Genomic DNA, 19,510 nt, shown 5'->3' on the forward strand with positions numbered 1-19,510 from the left:
AGAATCCGCTCCTCCGCGTCTTGGAGCGACCTGGAAGAGCCGTGACAAACGCACTAGGTCCCCAGAGGAGTAAGCCGCCGGGCAGAAGCGCAGAGTGGCCGGGAGGAGGCTACTCGCAAAGCCCGGAAGCCCTCCCGGATCCACCCTGCGGCGGCCGCGCGACCCCGGACTTGCGCAGTAGCGTCCGCGGCGGCGGCGGCGGCGGCGGCGGCAGCACGGTCCGCGGCGGCAGCACGGTCCGCGGCGGCAGCACGGTCCGCGGCGGCGAGGTCCGCGGCGGCGAGGTCCGCGGCGTCCCCCAGCCGGGAGGTCCGGCAGCCTCAGGCCGACCGAGGCCTCCCGCGTCATGTCGGCCCAGGGCGACTGCGAGTTCCTGGTGCAGCGAGCCCGCGAGCTGGTGCAGCAGGACCTGTGGGCCGCCAAGGCTTGGCTGATCACGGCCCGCAGCCTCTACCCCGCAGACTTCAACATCCAGGTGAGGCCGGGCGGGGGCGCAGGTGGGGCGCTCCTCCCCGCTTCCCTGAGCCCCCAGCGAGCCCGGCCCAGGGGACCCCGGGCCCCGCTCCGGGTCAGGGCGACGGGAGCGTTACCCTCTTGGCGGTCGGGACAGCGCCTCGCGCCGCCTGGGAAGGCCGCCCGCCGGCTCGTGGGTCCGGACGGCAGCCGCGTGGGCGCGGGTAGTGGCGGGGGCAGGGGCGGGGTGGGGGTGTTCTAGGTCCCCGTGGGAGGGAGCTGGGGTGCAGTGTAGTGAACACAGGCGCCAGCTCCGGGCTGCGGCTCTGTGAGGGGACCACCGCGCATCTGCGGGCCCCGCGGTTGATAAAGGCATCCGAGTGACGCGAACGGCATAGACCTGCACCGCGTTGCCGTCCGGGATAGTCAGAAGCCCCGCTGGCCGCCGGAGACGTGCCTGCGCTAATCCGGGGCCCCGGGGCCGCGCGGCGCGAGCCCTGGGGCTCCGTCAGCACGTGATGCCCGACCCTGGGACCTCCGGGGCGGTGGGGTGAGCCGGGCCGGCCGGGCGGAGGGCCTGACGCGGCCCCGGCCCGTGTTGCAGTATGAGATGTACACCATCGAGCGGAACGCGGAGCGGACGGCCACCGCCGGGAGGCTGCTCTACGACATGTGAGTGGGGACGCCGCCCCGCACCTCTCGGGAGGATTCCGTTCTGTCTGTGGCAGAGGGAGTTGGGGGAAAGTCCTCAAGTTCATCTGCGTGTCCGGCACCTAAAGCTTAACTTGGTAGTGGTCTAGGCCTTCTGTTAACTGCAGGGAAGTCTTCTTAGGTTTTATTCTTGTTACAGCTCTTCCATTCAATCATTTATTTTACTTTGGGAATAACGTAATACAGGCTCCTCGCAGAAGTTGCGACGGTACTGTAGTATAGAGAATAATCAGTGGAAGTCCCTCCTAACCTCGGCCCGAATTCAGGAGTGTGTGTGTCTGTGTGCATGTACGGCCCAGGACGCATCAGTAGGTTCTGGGGGAGGAGTTGCAGCGGTGAGCGCCTGCTGCTCACCCACTGTGATGGGGCTCTTTCCAGGCCAGCATGTAGGGATCTACTTGGTTCTTTCTCCTGTCTGCATAGCGTTTCAGCCCTCTTTTCTCGGCGGACATTTAGGTAGTTTCCAGTTGTTTGAAATTATATTCAGAGTGTCAGAAAGCAGTTTTGTACTCACACTTGGGTGTTTTTCTGTAGAGTAGATTCTTAGACGTAGGTTTTCCTAGTCGAAGGGTATGCGCATTTTAAATTTCGATGCACTGTCAGATTACTCTCCAAAAAGTACTGTTCAGTTTACATCTCCACTGACCGTGTGTGAGTGCCTGTTTTCCCACACCTTCGCCAGCACTGGATATTATCCGTCTTTCCCTCAGCTGTCAATTTTTGCCAGTGCTGTAGGAGAAGGCAATATCTTGCTATTTTTTAAAGATTTGTGTTTGTTGTATTACTAATAAGACTGAGTATCTTTTCAAATATTTGGCTGTTTGTGTTTTTTCTGTGATTTACCTTTGCCCATTTTTTTGGGGGGGGGAGTTTTTTTTTCTTGTTTGCCATTTAGTAGTGTTTTGCATATTATGGACACTTGTCTTTTCACTTATTAAAAAAAACTAAAGACTTTTGTGAGTACCCTCATTTTTCTTAGTTTTTATTTTTGTATCTTTATTTCAGTTTGTTTTGGTACATCTATGTATTCACTTGGAATACAGTAAAATGTGTTTTTCTCTGATGCTAGCGTTTTACTTTCTTTTTTGGATACTATTTAGAATCTGACATTTTAATTTAATGCATTCATTTTAAAAATAGGTTTGTGAATTTCCCAGATCAGCCCGTGGTGTGGAGAGAAATCAGCATTATTACATCAGCATTAAGAAATGATTCACAGGATAAACAAACCCAATTTTTAAGAAGTAAGAATACAATGATATCTTACTGGTGTATAAATTACTACTTCTGTAAGTCAGAAAGAGAAATACAAATACCGTCTGCTAACGCATGTATATGGAATCTAAAAAAATGTTCTGATGAACCTAGTGGCAGGACAGGAATAAAGACACAGGCGTAGAGAACAGACTTGAGGACACAGGGGGAAAGGGGAAGATGAACAAAGTGAGAGAGTAGCACTGACATATATGCACTACCAAATGTAAAATAGCTAGTGGGAAGCTGCTACGAGATCAGCTTTGTGACCACCTAGAGGGGTGGGATAGGGAGGGTGGGAGGGAGAAGCAAGAGGGAGGGGATATGGGGATATATGTATATGTATAGCTGATTCACTTTGTTGTACAGCAGAAACTAGCACAACGTTGTAAAGCAGTTATACTCCAATAAAGATGTAAAAAGTAAAATTACCAACATCGATAAATAGCTAAGGTATTAAAGCTATCATTAAGATATCAGAGATAAGATATAATAATGTGTTTTATGCTACATACTCTAGCAATATACATAATTTATAAAATTAGAAGCAAAAATGTAAAAGAAGATAATTCATCTAATTTTTATAAAATGTCTGTATGAGATTAAAAGTAATTATGTTTTGGAAGTTTTGCCTACTTGGGTAAAAATACTAGCAATTACTTCACCATAGTAAAAGTGACTCACAACTGTGAACCCAATAAGATGCAGTTTTATTGAGCTGTTAATTTTAAAAATAATAATTTTCTGAAAAACAGAAATATCTAGAAAGTGATCATTCTTTTTACTGTTATTAGAACATAATATGGTGCTATCTCATATAATACAGTTGTAGATATACCAAAATGTTTCCAAGTAGAATTATATTATAATAAAAAACATATAATTCTTTTTAAAACTTCTGGAATACCAAGTTCTGTGTAGTAATTTCACAAAACAGTCACATCTGTGGTATTGGTACCCATATGCATGTTTTGTTCTTGGCAACTGAAGCCTGTACAAATGACGTCACTTGATCCCTTGAGCATATGCTTAGAACCCTTTAAACTTCCTTAAAGGATGTGGATTTATCAGTTAGCCTGGGAAACTGAATATATTTTAACAAGTTCTACAGTAATCATAAAACATCTGTAGATTAGACAGATCTCCACAGAACAGGAGAGAAACTTTTAGTAATTTATGACCTTTCTCATTAACCTTCACTCTGTGTTGGTTGCTATAGCCAATCCAGTATTTCAGATGTTGGATAAAAAAGAAAGTAGATTGTTTAGGTCATTTCAACTTAAGTGAGTGTTTTTTATCTCAGTCAGCAGCAAACACTGCTGTGACCCTTCCCAGACATCATTCTTCTCTTCTAGATCCAGTAAGGCCTCCAAAGGTTTTATCGTCCTTCAGCAAATATCTTATGCCCAATAATATCTGACCCCAAAGCCTTCCAGGTTGTAGGTGAACTCCAACAATAGTGATTCTTCACTTAGTATATACCATTCTGTACATGATGATGCCTTATTTCCACTTTTGCTTCCGTATTTTCTTTCTGAAAGAAACTTTTAAAAGTGAAATGTGTTATATACAGGTTTATTTGAAACTCTTCCTGGTCGGGTCCAGTGTGAAATGTTACTAAAGGTTACGGAACAATGCTTCAACACTTTGGAACGATCAGAAATGTTGCTTCTACTTTTGAGACGATTCCCTGAAACGGTGGTACAGCATGGGGTAAGATTTGATCCTTTCCTTTTTCATAAAAGAGTATAAAATTGATCAGTGGACTCACGAGTATGTTTAAGAGCTACAGTGTGTATTATTCTAAAGTAGATTATTCTAATTCTGAGGAGTACCAGATAAGACTGAATTCAAATCAAGGAATCTTTGTCAGTAAAGCTAAAAGGATGTCACTGTTACCAAACTCTATGAATATCCAGTAGGAGTTGTGTTACCAGTGTGAGGAAACAATCACCAAGCTTTGACAGTGCAACTTATCTTCAATTTGCGAAGTTCACTAAAGTTTTAAAAAATAATCTGTTTCATTGTATTGAACAGTGTGTTTGAATTTAAAGGAGAGCCATAGTTTGTATTCTTAACGTTTTTCACACGCTTTTGCCATATGGTCACTGTTTTCCCTCTACTCTGCCCTTTCCTCATATCTCTAATTATTATTGAGTGCTACTGGCAGGCATTGGTCGGTGTTCAGTAGGTCCTTCTATACTCCTTAGATCCGTTGAGGTAGACAGCATCCTACTTTACATATATGTTAGTCACTTCCCATAGCCAGTAATGGAGAAGTGGGATTCAAATCTTTAACTTTCTTAATTCAACCTCTTTGGCTTATTCTTTCTGGCTCCACTTTTCTGGCTCTTGGCCCCAGTTAACCTTCTCTGTACGTCCATATATTAGTTTCAAGGACCGCCGTAACAAAATACCAGAAACTGGGTGCCTTAAAACAACAGAAGTTTATTCTTTCACAATTCTGGAAGCTCGAAGCCCAAAAGCAAGGTATGGGCAGGGCCGTGCTCCCCGTGAAGGCTCTGGGGAGGACTCCTGCTCACCTCATCCTGGCTTCTGGGGCACCAGCAATCCTTGTCATTCTTTGGCTTGCAGTTTCATCTCTCAGTTTCTGCCTCTGTTGTCACGTGGCCTTCTTTGTGGTCTGTGTCCCTGTGTCTTTACATGACCTTCTTATAAAGATACCAGTCATTGGGTTTAGGACCCACCCTGATCCAGTATGACTTCTACGAAGACTTTTTTTTTTTTTGGCTGCGTTGGGTCTTCGTTGCTGCGCACAGGCTTTCTCTAGTTGCAGCGAGCGGGGGCTACTCTTCGTTGCGGTGCACGGGCTTCTCACTGCGGTGGCTTCTCTTGCCGCGGAGCACAGGCTCTAGGCATGCAGGCTTCAGTAGTTGTAGCATGCGGGCTCTGTAGTTGTGGCTCGCGGGCTCTAGAGCACAGGCTCGGTAGTTGTGGCACACGGGCTTAGTTGCTCGGCGGCATGTGGGATCTTCCTGGCCCAGGGCTCGAACCTGTGTCCCCTGAATTGGCAGGCAGATTCTTAACCACTGCACCACCAGGGAAGTCCCACGAAGACCTTTTTTATAAGATAAAAAATATATGAGGTCACATTCTGAGGTTCTGAGTGGACGTGAATTTTGGGGGTGATGCTGTTCAACCTGGTGTCCTCCCTGATGATTACTCTTTTAACTTTCTGTCTCATGTAATTGTTTACATGGTTCCCCTCTCCCCCCACCCCATGCATCCCCAGGTGGTTGCCAGGAAGATGATGCAGGTGTTGGTGGATTTGGAGCAGCCAAGCTTTCTACTAGGCTAGGGCATCAGTAATGGGAAGGTGGCCTTCTCAAACAGTTGTGTCCGACCTAGTCCAGGCTGTATGACTGACTACTCCCGGCAACTCTTGAAAATGTTAAGTTTTGTCTACATAATACATCTTGATGTAGAGAATAAAGTTAGTTTCTACATTTCTTAGAAAAATCTCTACATCTGTATTATCAAACTAGCTCCAGTGCTTCCATTAAGTTTCTTAGACATTTTAATTTTACTAGTTCAGGGGAGAATAACCAAGACAGAGTGGTCTGTGGTCAGGTGAATGTGGGGTTCCCTTCTGGGTGGTGTTGCTGATGCATTCTTTTGTTTTCTAGTCTTTAAAATGATAATATTTGTTTCTTGGGTAAGTTTGAATATACAAACTATGTGGTAAATCAAATATGGTGTTTATTCATGTAATTCTGACATCTGAAACTTAACACAAATGATTAATTGTATTTTGAAACAGGTTGGCCTTGGGGAGGCACTATTGGAGGCTGAAACTATTGAAGAGCAAGAATCTCCTGTTAACTGCTTTAGAAAATTATTTGGTAAGAAAAATTACATTTTGTATTCATTCCTTATGCTAAGTAGAATATGCTGGGGGTAAGTGTCATTTCAGAAATAAGGTCATTTGTGGAAAGCAGAGGAACTCTTCGTATTATGGGATTTAAATCCGTGTTTATTTTTTCAGTTCAGAAAGCATTTTAAACAACTCCTAAATTTTTATTATGTAATAGTTGATACCTCTGAAAGAATATGTGTAACCATGTGTTTGAGTATGAAGCATGCTAATAAACACCTGAATTTCCACCCAAACATCACTCATAATGTGGAATCTGCCTGTGTGTTTCCTTCCTGGCTCCATCCACTGGTGTCCCTCTGCACTGCAGTTTTTAAATAAATGTGCCATAAGGGGTTTCTTTTTTGCCTATATATTTTAGGTACTACATTAAGTGAACTCTAAAATAAATTTTGTTTTTGCCAGAACCCTAGAGTAGACAAACAGCTTAATCGGTTTTTCCTCATTTTCCCTCTTCAACAGTGTGTGATGTCCTTCCTCTAATAATTAACAACCATGATGTTCGGTTGCCCGCCAATTTGTTGTATAAGTACTTGAACAAAGCAGCTGAATTTTATATCAATTATGTCACTAGGTCTACTCAAATAGAGAGTCAGCATCAAGGTAAGTGGGAATAACCTGCAGTTTATTTTATTGTATTTTTTATTTTGTAAAATTTCAAGCTCAGAAATCCCTCAACATTCTGATTATTCTCCTCTGGATACAATACCAGTTTGATAGTCTTGCTAAAAGATGGTTCCTAGAAAAAAACACTACAGTTAAAAGATGAGACTTTTCTGGAGCCAGTTTTACCCCTCGATTGAAGCAGTGAACCTGCTGAACTGTAAGGTTAGCTACATACGTTAACCACAGCTCAAAGGTCCCTTCCTACTCTACCGGGGCCAGTGGTGGGTCTTTGAATAAAACATACAACATGTTGAAGTTCTGTGTTCTTGCCTCTTGCATGGGGAGTTAGACGTTTTTTCTCTATAAAGTACCGCATGAATAGTAAGTAGTAATGGTAATTGTAAACTACTTTTTTTTTTCACATCTCAGGTACCCAAGAAACGTCTGATTTAATGTCACCAAGCAAACGTAGCTCTCAGAAGTACATAATAGAGGGGCTGACTGAAAAATCATCCCAGATCGTGGACCCTTGGGAGAGGTTGTTTAAGATTTTGAATGTTGTTGGAATGAGATGTGACTGGCAGATGGATAAAGGAAGACGGTACAAAACTGTTCATTTCTAAGATTGCATAACAAATCTTTTGATAGCATACTCTCTATAAAACAAAATACTTTTTTCTAAAAGCATATAATGTATAGGTACACCTCTGTCTGGGCAAATTCTGTAACACTCAGTATTTATGCAAAAGAGTGTGGTTTTTCACTTTATTAAAAGATTCCCAATGGGAGTATGAACTCTTAAGGTGATATTGAGCTTGAAGAACTCCTTGATGTTTAGAGGAAAGAGAAGCTACTTGGCATGTTTGTGTCATGAACTCTTGGCCTGTTGCTGCTCTAATTCGGAAGAGGAATTTGCATCCATATGCAGACAATGAAGAATAGTTTTACATGCCTAGAGCCACATTTGGTAGTTGTAATGGTTCTATTGGGGCTTTTCTCTGGTAGACCTTTTGCTGACAAGCCCAGAGTAATTAAATAATTTTTATTGTCCTTCACCTTTCAGAAGCTATGGTGATATTTTGCATAGAATGAAGGATCTCTGCAGATACATGAACAACTTTGATAACGAAGCTCATGCAAAATATAAAAACCAAGTGGTTTATTCCACTATGTTGGTCTTCTTTAAGAATGCATTTCAGTATGTCAACAGCATACAGCCGTCTCTATTCCAAGGTTGGTTGAAGAATTTTAGAGTGTCTCAAAATACTGGCCTCATTGTAGGTGGTGAGGAAGATGAAAATGTTTACCTTAACATTGTTCTTGGATCCAAGTAATTGCGGGGTGATGCCAGAGCTTTCATTAGTTGTTGGTTTTTATGTAAGAAAGTTTTCATTAAAAACTTATATATCAAAGGATGTAGTGGTACTGTGAAACTACAGATATTGAACGCCTCTTTTAAAAAAGCAGATGTAGCTAAGTACTGAAGTAGATTTCACAATGACTTCTCAACAGACAAAGATTTTTAAAATAAGATGTATGCATATAAATTCTAGAGAATGTGAAAAACAGGAAACCTACAGGGTGAAATCACCCACAATACATCCAGTATAATGCAGCTCTCATTTTTGTGTATTGACTATAGTGTTTCATATATTTAGATTTGTTTGGAATTTATAACAATAATGTATGTGTGTATGTGTGACTTGGTAGTTTTTCTTTTTTTGGTAATTTTATGCTTCGTGATCATTGTAAAAAATTGTCCACCACTGAGAAAGAACCTTTATTAACAATTTGGTTTATATCTGTATAGTTTTTCATTTCTGTATATGTATATGTATACTTATTTGTTTACCTAATTGGGATGATACTGAATGTATTTTCACACGATGTTTGAGTAAATTTCCACCTGATATTAAGTACTGTTTTCCCTGCTGCATTTTTAAGTGTTGGTGTTTTCCCTCCATCCACAGGTCCTAATGCCCCTAGCCAAGTTCCACTGGTTCTTCTGGAGGACATATCAAATGTATACGGTGATGTAGAGATTGATCGCAGTAAACACATACATAAAAAGAGGAAACTAGCTGAGGGAAGAGAAAAAACCATGGTAATTCTTTCAGATATAATTGTTAACAGATTATATGTTTATGGTTTGCTAGAAATGAATCTTTGTAAAACATGGCTCTGGAGCTAAATTGATAAAGCTTGGGTCTTTTAATTATAAAATATAATTACTATATAAAATCAGTGGTTCTCCACTAGAGGTGATTTTGCCCCCTGGGTTATTTGACAGTGTCCAAGGACATTTTTGATGGTCATGGCTCAGTGGGGAGGGGTTACTGTTAGTATCTAGTGAACGGAGGCCAGGGATGCTGTTAAACATGCTCCTGTGCACAAGGAGAGCCCCACAGCAAAGAGTTATCCAGCCCCAAAGGCCGCTAGTGCTGAGGCTGGGGAGCCCTGGTATAAGTCGTTTATACCTGTTTGACTTAGTGCCATCGATTAAATTTAAAAGGCAAAACCAAATAAACTACCTTGGACATATAGAGCGGGGTGCCGAGGGGCACTGGCCGCTGAACGGGGAGTTCTTAGCCATCGGGGTAGGAAGTCATAACCCAAGGGGAGATGTTGGAAAGGTCCCATGAAGGAGGTTGGCATTTGACGCCAGCCTCGTAGGGTTTTGTTGTTTGGAATTGGAAAGTAGATTTTGTTAAGAGGGGGCAGCTTGCACAAAGATGCAGGAAACCAGAGAGAGTGAACCATCAGTCTTCTGGTCTGGCCTGCCGGCAAGCCAGTACCCAGCGCTGATTTTCGAACTCTTTTTAAGCAGAGGAATCCTTTCTTTCAAGGAACACTTTTGTGGAGGCCCATCATGTAATGTGACAGTGGGGATGCTCTCGGTCAGGTCTCAGCAAACTTTGTCCTGTAAAATGCCGGGTGGTGAATGTTTCAGGCTTTGCAGGCCACGCGTCTCCATTGCAGATACTCAGCTCTGCTCCTAAAGTGCAGAAATAGCCACAGACAGCGGGAGACAGCAGGGTTTGTCCTGCAGGGCATAGCGTGCCAGCCCCTCTTCTGGTGGAAGTGTGAGGGCAGCCAGGAGTCTCACCCAACTTCTGTCCCCGCTTCTCTCCGCCTTTCAGTTTCTTACATGCTCTTCTTCAGCCCTTGGGTAACATTTAACGAGACCCTGGCTTGGTGAGAGACAGGTCTGGAAATCAGTTTACTCTGATGTCTCCAAGGTTCTGGAGTATAAAATGGTTTGGAGTGGGAAGACGTGGCCCATTCTGAATGTGCGTGTAAGGGTATTAACTAGTTCTGAAAAACTGGTTTGTTTCCTTCCACAGAAAAATGCTCAACATGCACAATTTTGCTTTGAAGCCCAACCCTGAACCCCAGGCTGAGATCTCCATGCTAACCAGGCTTTCCCAGATGCCCTCTGTCTGCTCTTTCGTTCTTTCCTGACATTCCCAGGCGGGGTAGCTCTCGTCAGCTCTCCCTTCTGCTTTCTGAGGGTGTGTGGTTTCACAGTAAGACCACAGACACCTCTCCCACCCACATAGGTGGTAGGTTGTGTGTCCCTAGTCTCAATGAAAAGCAGTGGCCTGTCATTCAGTGTATGTAGCGTAGCCGCGCCCTGAGTTTCTCTCCATCCCCTCCCTGTCCAGGCACCGCGGCCTCTGCCCCGGCTCACCCGAGTCATCATCCTGGCTCCCTGCTCGCACTCTTGCCTCCCACAATCTCTCCTCTCCCCAGCAGCCTTAGTGACCTTTTTTACAATGTGAGTCAGACATGGCTTCTGCCTCTGACGGCTCCGCATCACTCTAAGAATAAAATCCAGACTCTTTCCTTTGGCTTCAGAACATGCACTGAGCCGCCCTCGGTGCTGCAGACACGCTGGCTGCCGCTACCGCTGCTCCTGCCCGGGCCCTGGCGTAGCTCATAGCCATGCACTGGGACGGAGTGCCTTTCTGTGCCTGGCTGGGTCCCATCGGGCAGTGCTCAGCCCAGAGCTGAGCTCTCTCCCGGAGGCTGCCTCCAAATGGCCATCAGTTTTCTCTTTTTATTACTGTATCTTAATTCTGCATAGCCCTTATTGCTATTTATTTTTCATTCTTTCTTGGTTGGTTGGTTTGCTGTCCATGTCCCTTCACCAGAGTACAAGCTCCACGGGGCCAGTGACAGTGTCTGGGCATCCATTTGAATGGTGTCTGCGCCCCAGCAGGCCTTCGGTGAGCTCTGGTGTGCGAGGGGATTCACACATGCCCTCCCGGGTGTGGGTCCGGGCAGTGGTACAGCTGTTTAGCCTCTGGCCCATCCGTTCCTCCTTCCATCCTTCACTCGTCGTGTGCCGTCTAGCAGGCTCTGCTCTCATGCTCTGGCCCTCCAGGCAGTCTGGAGTCTCTGTCCCACTGCCTGCCCCACCCAGTGCAGGTCCAGCCAGGTCTGTTTGTCCCACTATGGCAAGGGACATACCTGGTGGCCCATGAGCTCAGCTCACAGACCTGTCTTGTTTTACTCGTAGTGTTTTGTTTTGTTTTGTTTTTACTAACCTAGCACCTAAAACTTGGAAGCTTTCTCTCACTATCCAGATGTCTGACTTCCCTTTAATAATTGGTGTCTCTGATAATGCTGGCCCTTGTGGAGGCCCACCCCTGCAGTGGGGTGGACATTCTCCCCGCAGCCTAAGTGCCTGCCAGGCAGCTGGAGCCGGGGGCAGTCTTCCCTGTGGGCAGGGTGTTCCACCACATACACTCGTGTACCTTCCCTGAGGTCAAGACTCCTGCTTCAGAGCATCCCCGCAGAGCCTCAGAGTGCATTTCTGTATTTCGAAATCAATTTCTCTAAATTTTACAGACTGTTTGGAACTCCACACTATCCCCACCACATCTGAGGCCCTTCCAGAAACTCCTGATCTCATTTTGAGGCAGGAATGTGTTCCAAGAGTTGCCACGGCGATGAACACACCATTCCTATTACTGTATCTCACTAGATGGCCCACGTGTAGCCCACATGTGGCCCCAATGAGCTAAGATGCCTGACAGATGGTTTTGGTTTTGAAAGGAATTGGGGTGTGTGTCATTACTAAGGGGATAAGAATATGAAGCTAACTAGGGTGGGACGGGGAGGGTCCCCAGCTGTCAACGAATGGGGAGAAAGGTGGGTAGTGGGAGGGAGGTGCCAATTTTTTCTGAGTTTAGCTTGAGGATTGGAGCTTTTTCTGTTTGTTTTAACTATAGTTGTTTTACAATGTTGTGTTAGTTTCAGGTGTACAACTTCAGATTCTTTTCTATTCTACGTTATTACAAGATATTGAATATAGTTCCCTGTGCTGTGCAGTAGGTCCTTGTTGGTTATCTATTTTATATATAGTAGTTTTTATCTATTAATCCCATACTCCTAGTTTATCTCCCCCCGCCCCCCCTTTCCCCTTGGTCACCATAAGTTTGTTTTTTATATCTGTGAGTTTGTTTCTGTTTTGTAAATAAGTTTATTTGTGTCTTTTTTAGATTCTACATACAAGTCATATCATATAATATTTGTCTTTCTCTGACTTACTTCACTTAGTATAATAGGTCCATCCATTGGTCCTGCAAATGGCATTATTTCATTGTTTTTTGTGGCTGAGTAGTGTTCCATTGTACATATATACCACATCTTCTTTATCCATTCATCTGTTGGTGGACACTTGGGTTGCTTCCATGTCTTGACTATTGTGAATAGTGCTGCTATGAAGATTGGGGTGCACGTACCTTTTCCAATTAGACTTTTCGTCTTTTCCACATATATACCCAGGAGTGGGATTGATGGATCATATGGTAGCTCTACCTTTAGTTTTTTAAGGAACCTCCATACTGTTCTCCATAGTGGCTGCACCAATTTACATTCCCACCAACAGTGCAGGAGGGTTCCCTTTGCTGCACACCCTCTCCAATGTTTATTATTTGTACACTTTTTAATGATGGCCATCTTGACCAGTGTGAGGTGATACCTCATTGTAGTTTTGATTTGCATTTCTCAAATAATTAGTGTTGTTGAGCATCTTTTCACGTGTCTGTTGCCATCTGTTTGTCCTCTTTGGAAAAATGTCTGTGTAGGTCTTCTGCCCATTTTTTGACTGGGTTGTTTGTTTCTTTGATATTGAGCTGCATGAGCTGTCTGTATATTTTGGAAATTACTCCCTTGTTGGTCGCATTGTTTGCAAATATTTTCTCCCAGTCCATTGGTTGTCTGTTCGTTTTGCTTACGATTTTCTTTTTTTTTTAAAACATCTTTACCAGAGTATAATTGCTTTACAATGGTGTGTTACTTGCTGCTGTATAACAAAGTGAATCAGCTGTACATATACATATATCCCCATATCTCCTCCCTCTTGCATCTCTCCCTCCCATCCTCCCTACCCCACCGCTCTTGGTGGTCACAGAGTACGAGCTGATTTCCCTGCGCTATGCAGCAGCTTCCCTCTAGCTATCTGTTTTACATTTGGTAGTGTATATATGTCCATGCCACTCTCTCATTTCGTCCCAGCTTATGCTTCCCCCTCCCCGTGTCCTCAGGTTCGTTCTCTATGTCTGTGTCTTTATTGCTGTCCTGCCTCTAGGTACTTCAGAACCACTTTTTTTTTTTTTAGATTCCATATGTATGTGTTACCATATGGTATTTGTTTTTCACTCTGACTTACTTCACTCTGTAGGACAGACTCTAGGTCCATCCACCTCACTACAAATAACTCAATTTCATTTCTTTTTATGGCTGAGTAATATTCCAGTGTATATATGTGCCACATCTTCTTTATCCATTCACCTGTCAATGGACATTTAGGTTGCTTCCATGTCCTGGCTATTGTAAATAGAGCTGCAATGAACATTGTGGTACATGACTCTTTGAATTATGGTTTTCTCAGGATATATGCCCAGTAGTGGGATTGCTGGGTCATATGGTAATTCTATTTTTAAATTTTTAAGGAACCTCCGTACTGTTCTCCATAGTGGCTGTATCAATTTACATTCCCACCAACAGTGCAAGAGGGGTTCCCTTTTCTCCATACCTCCTCCAGCATTTATTGTTTGTAGATTTTTTGATGATGGCCATTCTGACTGGTGTGAGGTGATACCTCATTGTAGTTTTGATTTGCAATTCTCTAATGGTTAATGATGTTGAGCATCCTTTCATGTGTTTGTTGGCAGTCTGTATATCTTCTTTGGAGAAATGTCTATTTAGGTCTTCTGCCCGTTTTTGGATTGGGTTGTTTGTTTTTTTGATATTGAGCTGCATGAGCTGCTTGTAAATTTTGGAGATTAATCCTTTGTCAGTTGCTTTGTTTACAAATATTTTCTCCCATTATGAGGGTTGTCTTTTGGTCTTGTTTATGGTTTCCTTTGCTGTGCAAAAGTTCTTAAGTTTCATTAGGTCCCATTTGTTCTTGTTTTTATTTCCATTTCTCTAGGAGGTGGGTCAAAAAGGATCTTGCTGTGATTTATGTCATAGAGCGTTCTGCCTATGTTTTCCTCTAAGAGTTTTATAGCATCTCGCCTTACATTTAGGTCTTTAATCCATTTTGAGTTTGTTTTTGTTTACAGTGTTAGGGAGTGTTCTAATTTCATTCTTTTACATGTAGCTGTCCAGTTTTCCCAGCACCACTTATTGAAGAGCCTGTCTTTCTTCCATTGTATATTCTTGCCACCTTTATCAAAGATAAGGCGACCATATGTGTATGGGTTTACCTCTGGGCTTTCTGTCCTGTTCCATTGATCTATCTTTCTGTTTTTGTGCCAGTACCATACTGTCTTGATTACTGTAGCTTTGTAGTATAGTCTGAAGTCAGGGAGTCTGATTACTCCAGCTCCATTTTTCTTTCTCAAGATTGCTTTGGCTATTCGTGGTCTTTTGTGTTTCCATACAAATTTTTTGTTCTACTTCTGTGAAAAATGCCATTGGTAGTTTATAGGGATTGCATTGAATCTGTAGATCGCTTTGGGTAGTATAGTCATTTTCACAACATTGATTCTTCCAATCCAAGCACATGGTATATCTCTCCATCTGTTTGTATTGTCTTTAATTTCTTTCATCAGTGTCTTATAGTTTTCTGCATATAGGTCTTTTGTCTCCTTAGGTAGGTTTATTCCTAGGTATTTTATTCTTTTTGTTGCAGTGGTAAATGGGAGTGTTTTCTTGATTTCACTTTCAGATTTTTCATCATTAGTGTATAGGAATGCTAGAGATTTCTGTGCATTAATTTTGTATCCTGCTATGCAAATCAAACAATGTGATACGCCATATTAAGAAACTGAAGGATAAAAACCATATGATAATCTTAATAGATGCAGAAAAAGCTTTTGACAAAATTCAACACCCATTTATGATAAAAACGCTCCAGAAAGTAGGCATAGAGGGAACCTACCTCAACATAATAAAGGCCATATACAACAAACCCACAGCCAACATTGTTCTCAGTGGTGAAAAACTGAAACCATTTCCTCTAAGATCAGGCACAAGACAAGGTTGCCCACTCTCACCACTATTATTCAACATAGTTTTGGAAGTTTTAGCCACAGCAGTCAGAGAAGAAAAAGAAATAAAAGGAATCCAAATCGTAAAAGAAGAAGTAAAATTGTCACTGTTTGTAGATGACATGACACTATACATAGAGAATCATGAAGATGCTACCAGAGGGCTTCCCTGGTGGCGCAATGGTTAAGAATACGCTTGCCAATGCAGGGGACACAGGTTCGAGCCCTGGTCTGGGAAGAACCCACATGCTGCGGAGCAGCTAAGCCCATGCGCCACAACTACTGAGCCTGCACTCTAGAGCCCGCCAGCCACAACTGCTGAAGCCCGCACACCTAGAGCCTGTGCTCTGCAACAAGAGAAATCACCGCAGTGAGAAGCCTCCACACCACAATGAAGAGTAGCCCCCGCTCACATCAACTAGAGAAAGCTCGCGTGCAGCAACGAAGACCCAATGCCACCAAAAACAAAAAAACAAGAAACAAAACAAAACAAAAAGATGCTACCAGAAAACTACTAGAGCTAATCAATGAATTTGGTAAAGTAGCAGGATACAAAATTGATGCACAGAAATCTCTTGCATTCCTATGAGTTTCTTTGCTGAGCAAAAGCTTATAAGTTTGATTAGGTGCCATTTGTTTGTTTTTGTTTTTATTTCTTTTGCCTTGGGAGACTGATCTAAGAAAATATTACTATGATTAATGTCTGAGAATGTTTTGCCTATGTTCTCTTTTAGGTGTTTTATGGTGTCATGTTTTATATATAAGTCTTTAGGCCATTTTGAGTTTATTTTTGTGTATGGTTTGAGGGAGTGTTCTAATTTCATTGATTTGCATGCGGCTGTCCAGCTTTCCCAGAACCACTTGCTGAAGAGACTGTATTTTCTCCATTGTATATTCTTGCCTCCTCTGTTGAAGATTAATTGACCAGAGGTGTCTGGGTTTATTTCTGGTCTCTATTCTGTTCCATTGATCTGTATGTCTGTTTTTGTGCCAATACCATGCTATTTTGATTACTATAGCTTTGTAGTATTGTCTGAAGTCTGGGAGGGTTATGCCTCCAGCTTTGTTCTTTTTCCTGAGAATTACTTTGGCAATTCTAGTTCTTTTGTGGTTCCATGTAAATTTTAGGATTATTTGTTTTAGCTGTTTGAAAAATGTCATAGGTAATTTGATAAAGGATCACATTAAATCTGTAGATTGCTTTTGGTAGTATGGCCATTTTAACAATATTAATTATTCCATTTCAAGAGCATGGGATACCTTTCCATTTCTTTGAATCATCTTCAGTTTCCTTTATCAGTGTTTTAGAGTTCTCAGTGTATAGGTCTTTCACCTCCTTGATTAGGTTTATTCCTAGGTTTATTTATTTTTTGACCTGATTTTAAATGGGATTATTATTTTTTTTACTTTCTGATATTTCATTGTTAATGTGAAGAAATGTAACAGATTTTTGTATATCTATCTTGTATCCTGCTCCCTCGCTGAATTCATTTATTAGTCCTAATAGTTTTTGTGTGGAGTCTTTAGGATTTTCTACATAGAGTATCATTTCTTCTGCATACAATGACAGTTTTACCTCTTCCTTTCCAATTTGGATACATTTTATTTCTTTTTCTTGTCTAATTGCTGGGTTAGGACTTCCAATACTGTGTTGAATAGAAGTGGTAAGAGTGGGCATCCTTGTCTTGTTGCAGATTTTAGTGGGAAGGCTTTCAGCTTTTCACCATTGAGTATTATGTTGGCTGTGGGTTTGTCGTAAGTGGTTTTATTATGTTGAGATATGTTCATTCCCACTTTGGTGAGAACTTTCATCATGAATGGATGTTGAGTTTTGTTTTGTTTTGTTTTTTTCTTATTTTTTGGCTGCATTGGGTCTTCATTGCTGCACAAGGGCTTTCTCTAATTGCAGTGAGCAGGGGCTACTCTTTGTTGCGGTGCACAGGCTTCTCATTGCGGTGGCTTCTCTTGTTGTGGAGCATGGGCTCTAGGCGTGTGGGCCTCAGTAGTTGCAGCATGCAGGCTCAGTAGTTGCGGCACGTGGACCCTAGAGTGCACGGGCTTCAGTAGTCACAGCACATGGGCTCAGTATTTGTGGCGCACAGGCTCTAGGGTGCGCAGGCTTCAGTAGTTGTGGCGCACAGGCTTAGTTGCTCCATGTGGGATCTTCCCGGACCAGGGATTGAATCTGTGTCCCGTGCATTGGCAGACGGATTCTTAACCACTGCGCCATCTGGGAAGTCCAGATGTTGAGTTTTATCAAATGCTTTTTCTGCATCTGTTGAGATAATCATGTGGTTTTTGTCTTTTCTTTTGTTAATATGGTGTATCACATTGATTGATTAGTGTTATGTTGAACCATCCTTGTGACCCTGGAATGAATCTGACTTGATCATTGGTGTATGATTATTTTTGTGTATTGTTGGATTCAGTTTGCTCATATTTTGTTGAGGACTTTTGCATCTATATTTATCAAAGATATTGACCTGTAATTTTCTTTTTTTGTAGTGTCTTTGTCTGGTTTGGTATCAGGGTGATGGTGGCTTCATAGAATGACTTTGGGAGTGTTCCCTCCTCTTCAGTCTTTTGGAAGAGTTTGAGAAGGATTGGTATGAGTTCTTCTTTGTGTGTTTGGTAGAATTCCCCAGTGAAGCCATCTCATCCTGGACTTTTGTTTACAGGGAGTTTTCTTAATTACAGATTCTGTTTTAGTGATTGGTCTGTTCAGAGTATCTGTTTCTTCTTGATTAAGTTTTGACAGGCTGTATGTTTCTAGAAACTTGTCCATTTCTTCTAGGTTGTCCATTTCATTGGCATATAACTGTTCATAGTACTCTCTTATGATTTTTTTTGTTTCTCCAGTACTGGTTGTTATTTCTCCTCTTTCATTTCTTATTTTATTTAGTTCCTCTCTTTTCTTCTTGGTGAGCCTGGCTAGAGGTTTGTTGGTTTTGTTTATGAGGATTGGAGCTTTTAGGTGAAATATTTTTACATATTTTTTAAAAATTTTATTGAATCTAAAAAACTCAGTTGATTTACAGTGTTGTATTAATTTCTTCTGTACAGAAAATTGATTCAGTTATACATATATATTCTTTTTCATATTCTTTTCCATTATGGTTTATCACAGGCTATTGAATATAGTCCCCTGTGCTATACAGTAGAATCTTGTTTTTTATCCATTCTATATATAATAGTTTGCATCTGTTAATCACAAACTCGCAGTTCTTCCCTCCCCCATTCCCACCCTTGGCAACCACAAGTCTCTTCTCTATGTCTGTGAGTCTGTTTCTGTTTCATAGATGTGTTTATTTGTACATATTTTTAGACGGTCTTAGTGGGGTAAAAATCTGCAGGGAAAATTTAATTTGGGTCAATTAATTAATAAAAATGACGTAGGTGGAATAAAAGATTCAAGAAATTTTCAGGAAAATAAAGTGAAATGGAGCTTTTTTGACTTTACTTGCTTTTGGCAAAAAGTCTGACCATACTCAGTGGCATTTACAATAGTTGCCTTTCTCTGAGGCCCTCTCTTTTCTTTGGCTTTATTTGAGATGAAGAGCAAGAAATGTAGGAAAGTTTATTATAAAGTAAAATGGGTAAGTGCAGACAAATGTAATTCCTGGGCAGACACCTTGCATTGGGTGGCCATTGGAGAAGTTATATGCAGTGAACAAAAGATAAGTAACAGTTTCTCTTAATTATTTCTCAGAGGACTCAGGCTTTAATTTTATTGCACTACAGAACAAACTGTTTCTTGGAAGCAAATTAAATGTCACCTATTGGAAAAAAGTAAACTGTAAAACAGGTGCTACTTAATTAAGCTGTATCCCTAAATGTAAAAATGTAAGTTTTGGCTTTTATAACATTGGTATATTTTTAAAGTTATTGGAAGTTTTAACTCTATAGCTTTACTCTGAAACCAACATAAGCTTAGAATTTTTTTTTTTATTTATTTATTTTTTTTTGCGGTACTCGGGCCTCTCACTGTTGTGGCCTCTCCCGTTGCGGAGCACAGGCTCCGGACGCGCAGGCTCAGCGGCCATGGCTCACAGGTCCAGCCGCTCCGCGGCATGTGGGATCTTCC

The 19,510-nt window shown here is 42.2% G+C and overlaps 1 protein-coding gene across 5 annotated transcripts in view; it reads left to right on the forward strand.

Annotated features, from left to right (window-relative positions):
• The first annotated feature begins 253 nt into the window (after nt 1–253).
• The window catches only part of INTS10 (integrator complex subunit 10), a 36,506-nt gene continuing 17,249 nt past the window's right edge, over nt 254–19,510 (forward strand). The window contains exons 1-9 of one of the 5 annotated variants that reach the window (XM_029226402.1): nt 254–475; nt 1,058–1,125; nt 2,322–2,408; nt 3,992–4,131; nt 6,200–6,281; nt 6,776–6,916; nt 7,349–7,520; nt 7,983–8,152; nt 8,890–9,023. In XM_029226402.1, coding sequence (XP_029082235.1) covers nt 1,059–1,125; nt 2,322–2,408; nt 3,992–4,131; nt 6,200–6,281; nt 6,776–6,916; nt 7,349–7,520; nt 7,983–8,152; nt 8,890–9,023 — 993 coding nt within the window. In that variant the 5' untranslated portion in view covers nt 254–475; nt 1,058. Of the gene's footprint in view, nt 476–1,057; nt 1,126–2,304; nt 2,409–3,991; nt 4,132–6,199; nt 6,282–6,775; nt 6,917–7,348; nt 7,521–7,982; nt 8,153–8,889; nt 9,024–19,510 lie in introns of all 5 variants that reach the window. The other 4 variants (XM_029226404.1, XM_029226400.1, XM_029226401.1 and 1 more) reach the window with 4 other exon arrangements.

Source organism: Monodon monoceros, unplaced genomic scaffold (assembly GCF_005190385.1).
Source record: "Monodon monoceros isolate NGI ecotype Baffin Bay Population unplaced genomic scaffold, NGI_Narwhal_1 Super_Scaffold_17, whole genome shotgun sequence".
NCBI lineage: Eukaryota > Metazoa > Chordata > Mammalia > Artiodactyla > Monodontidae > Monodon > Monodon monoceros.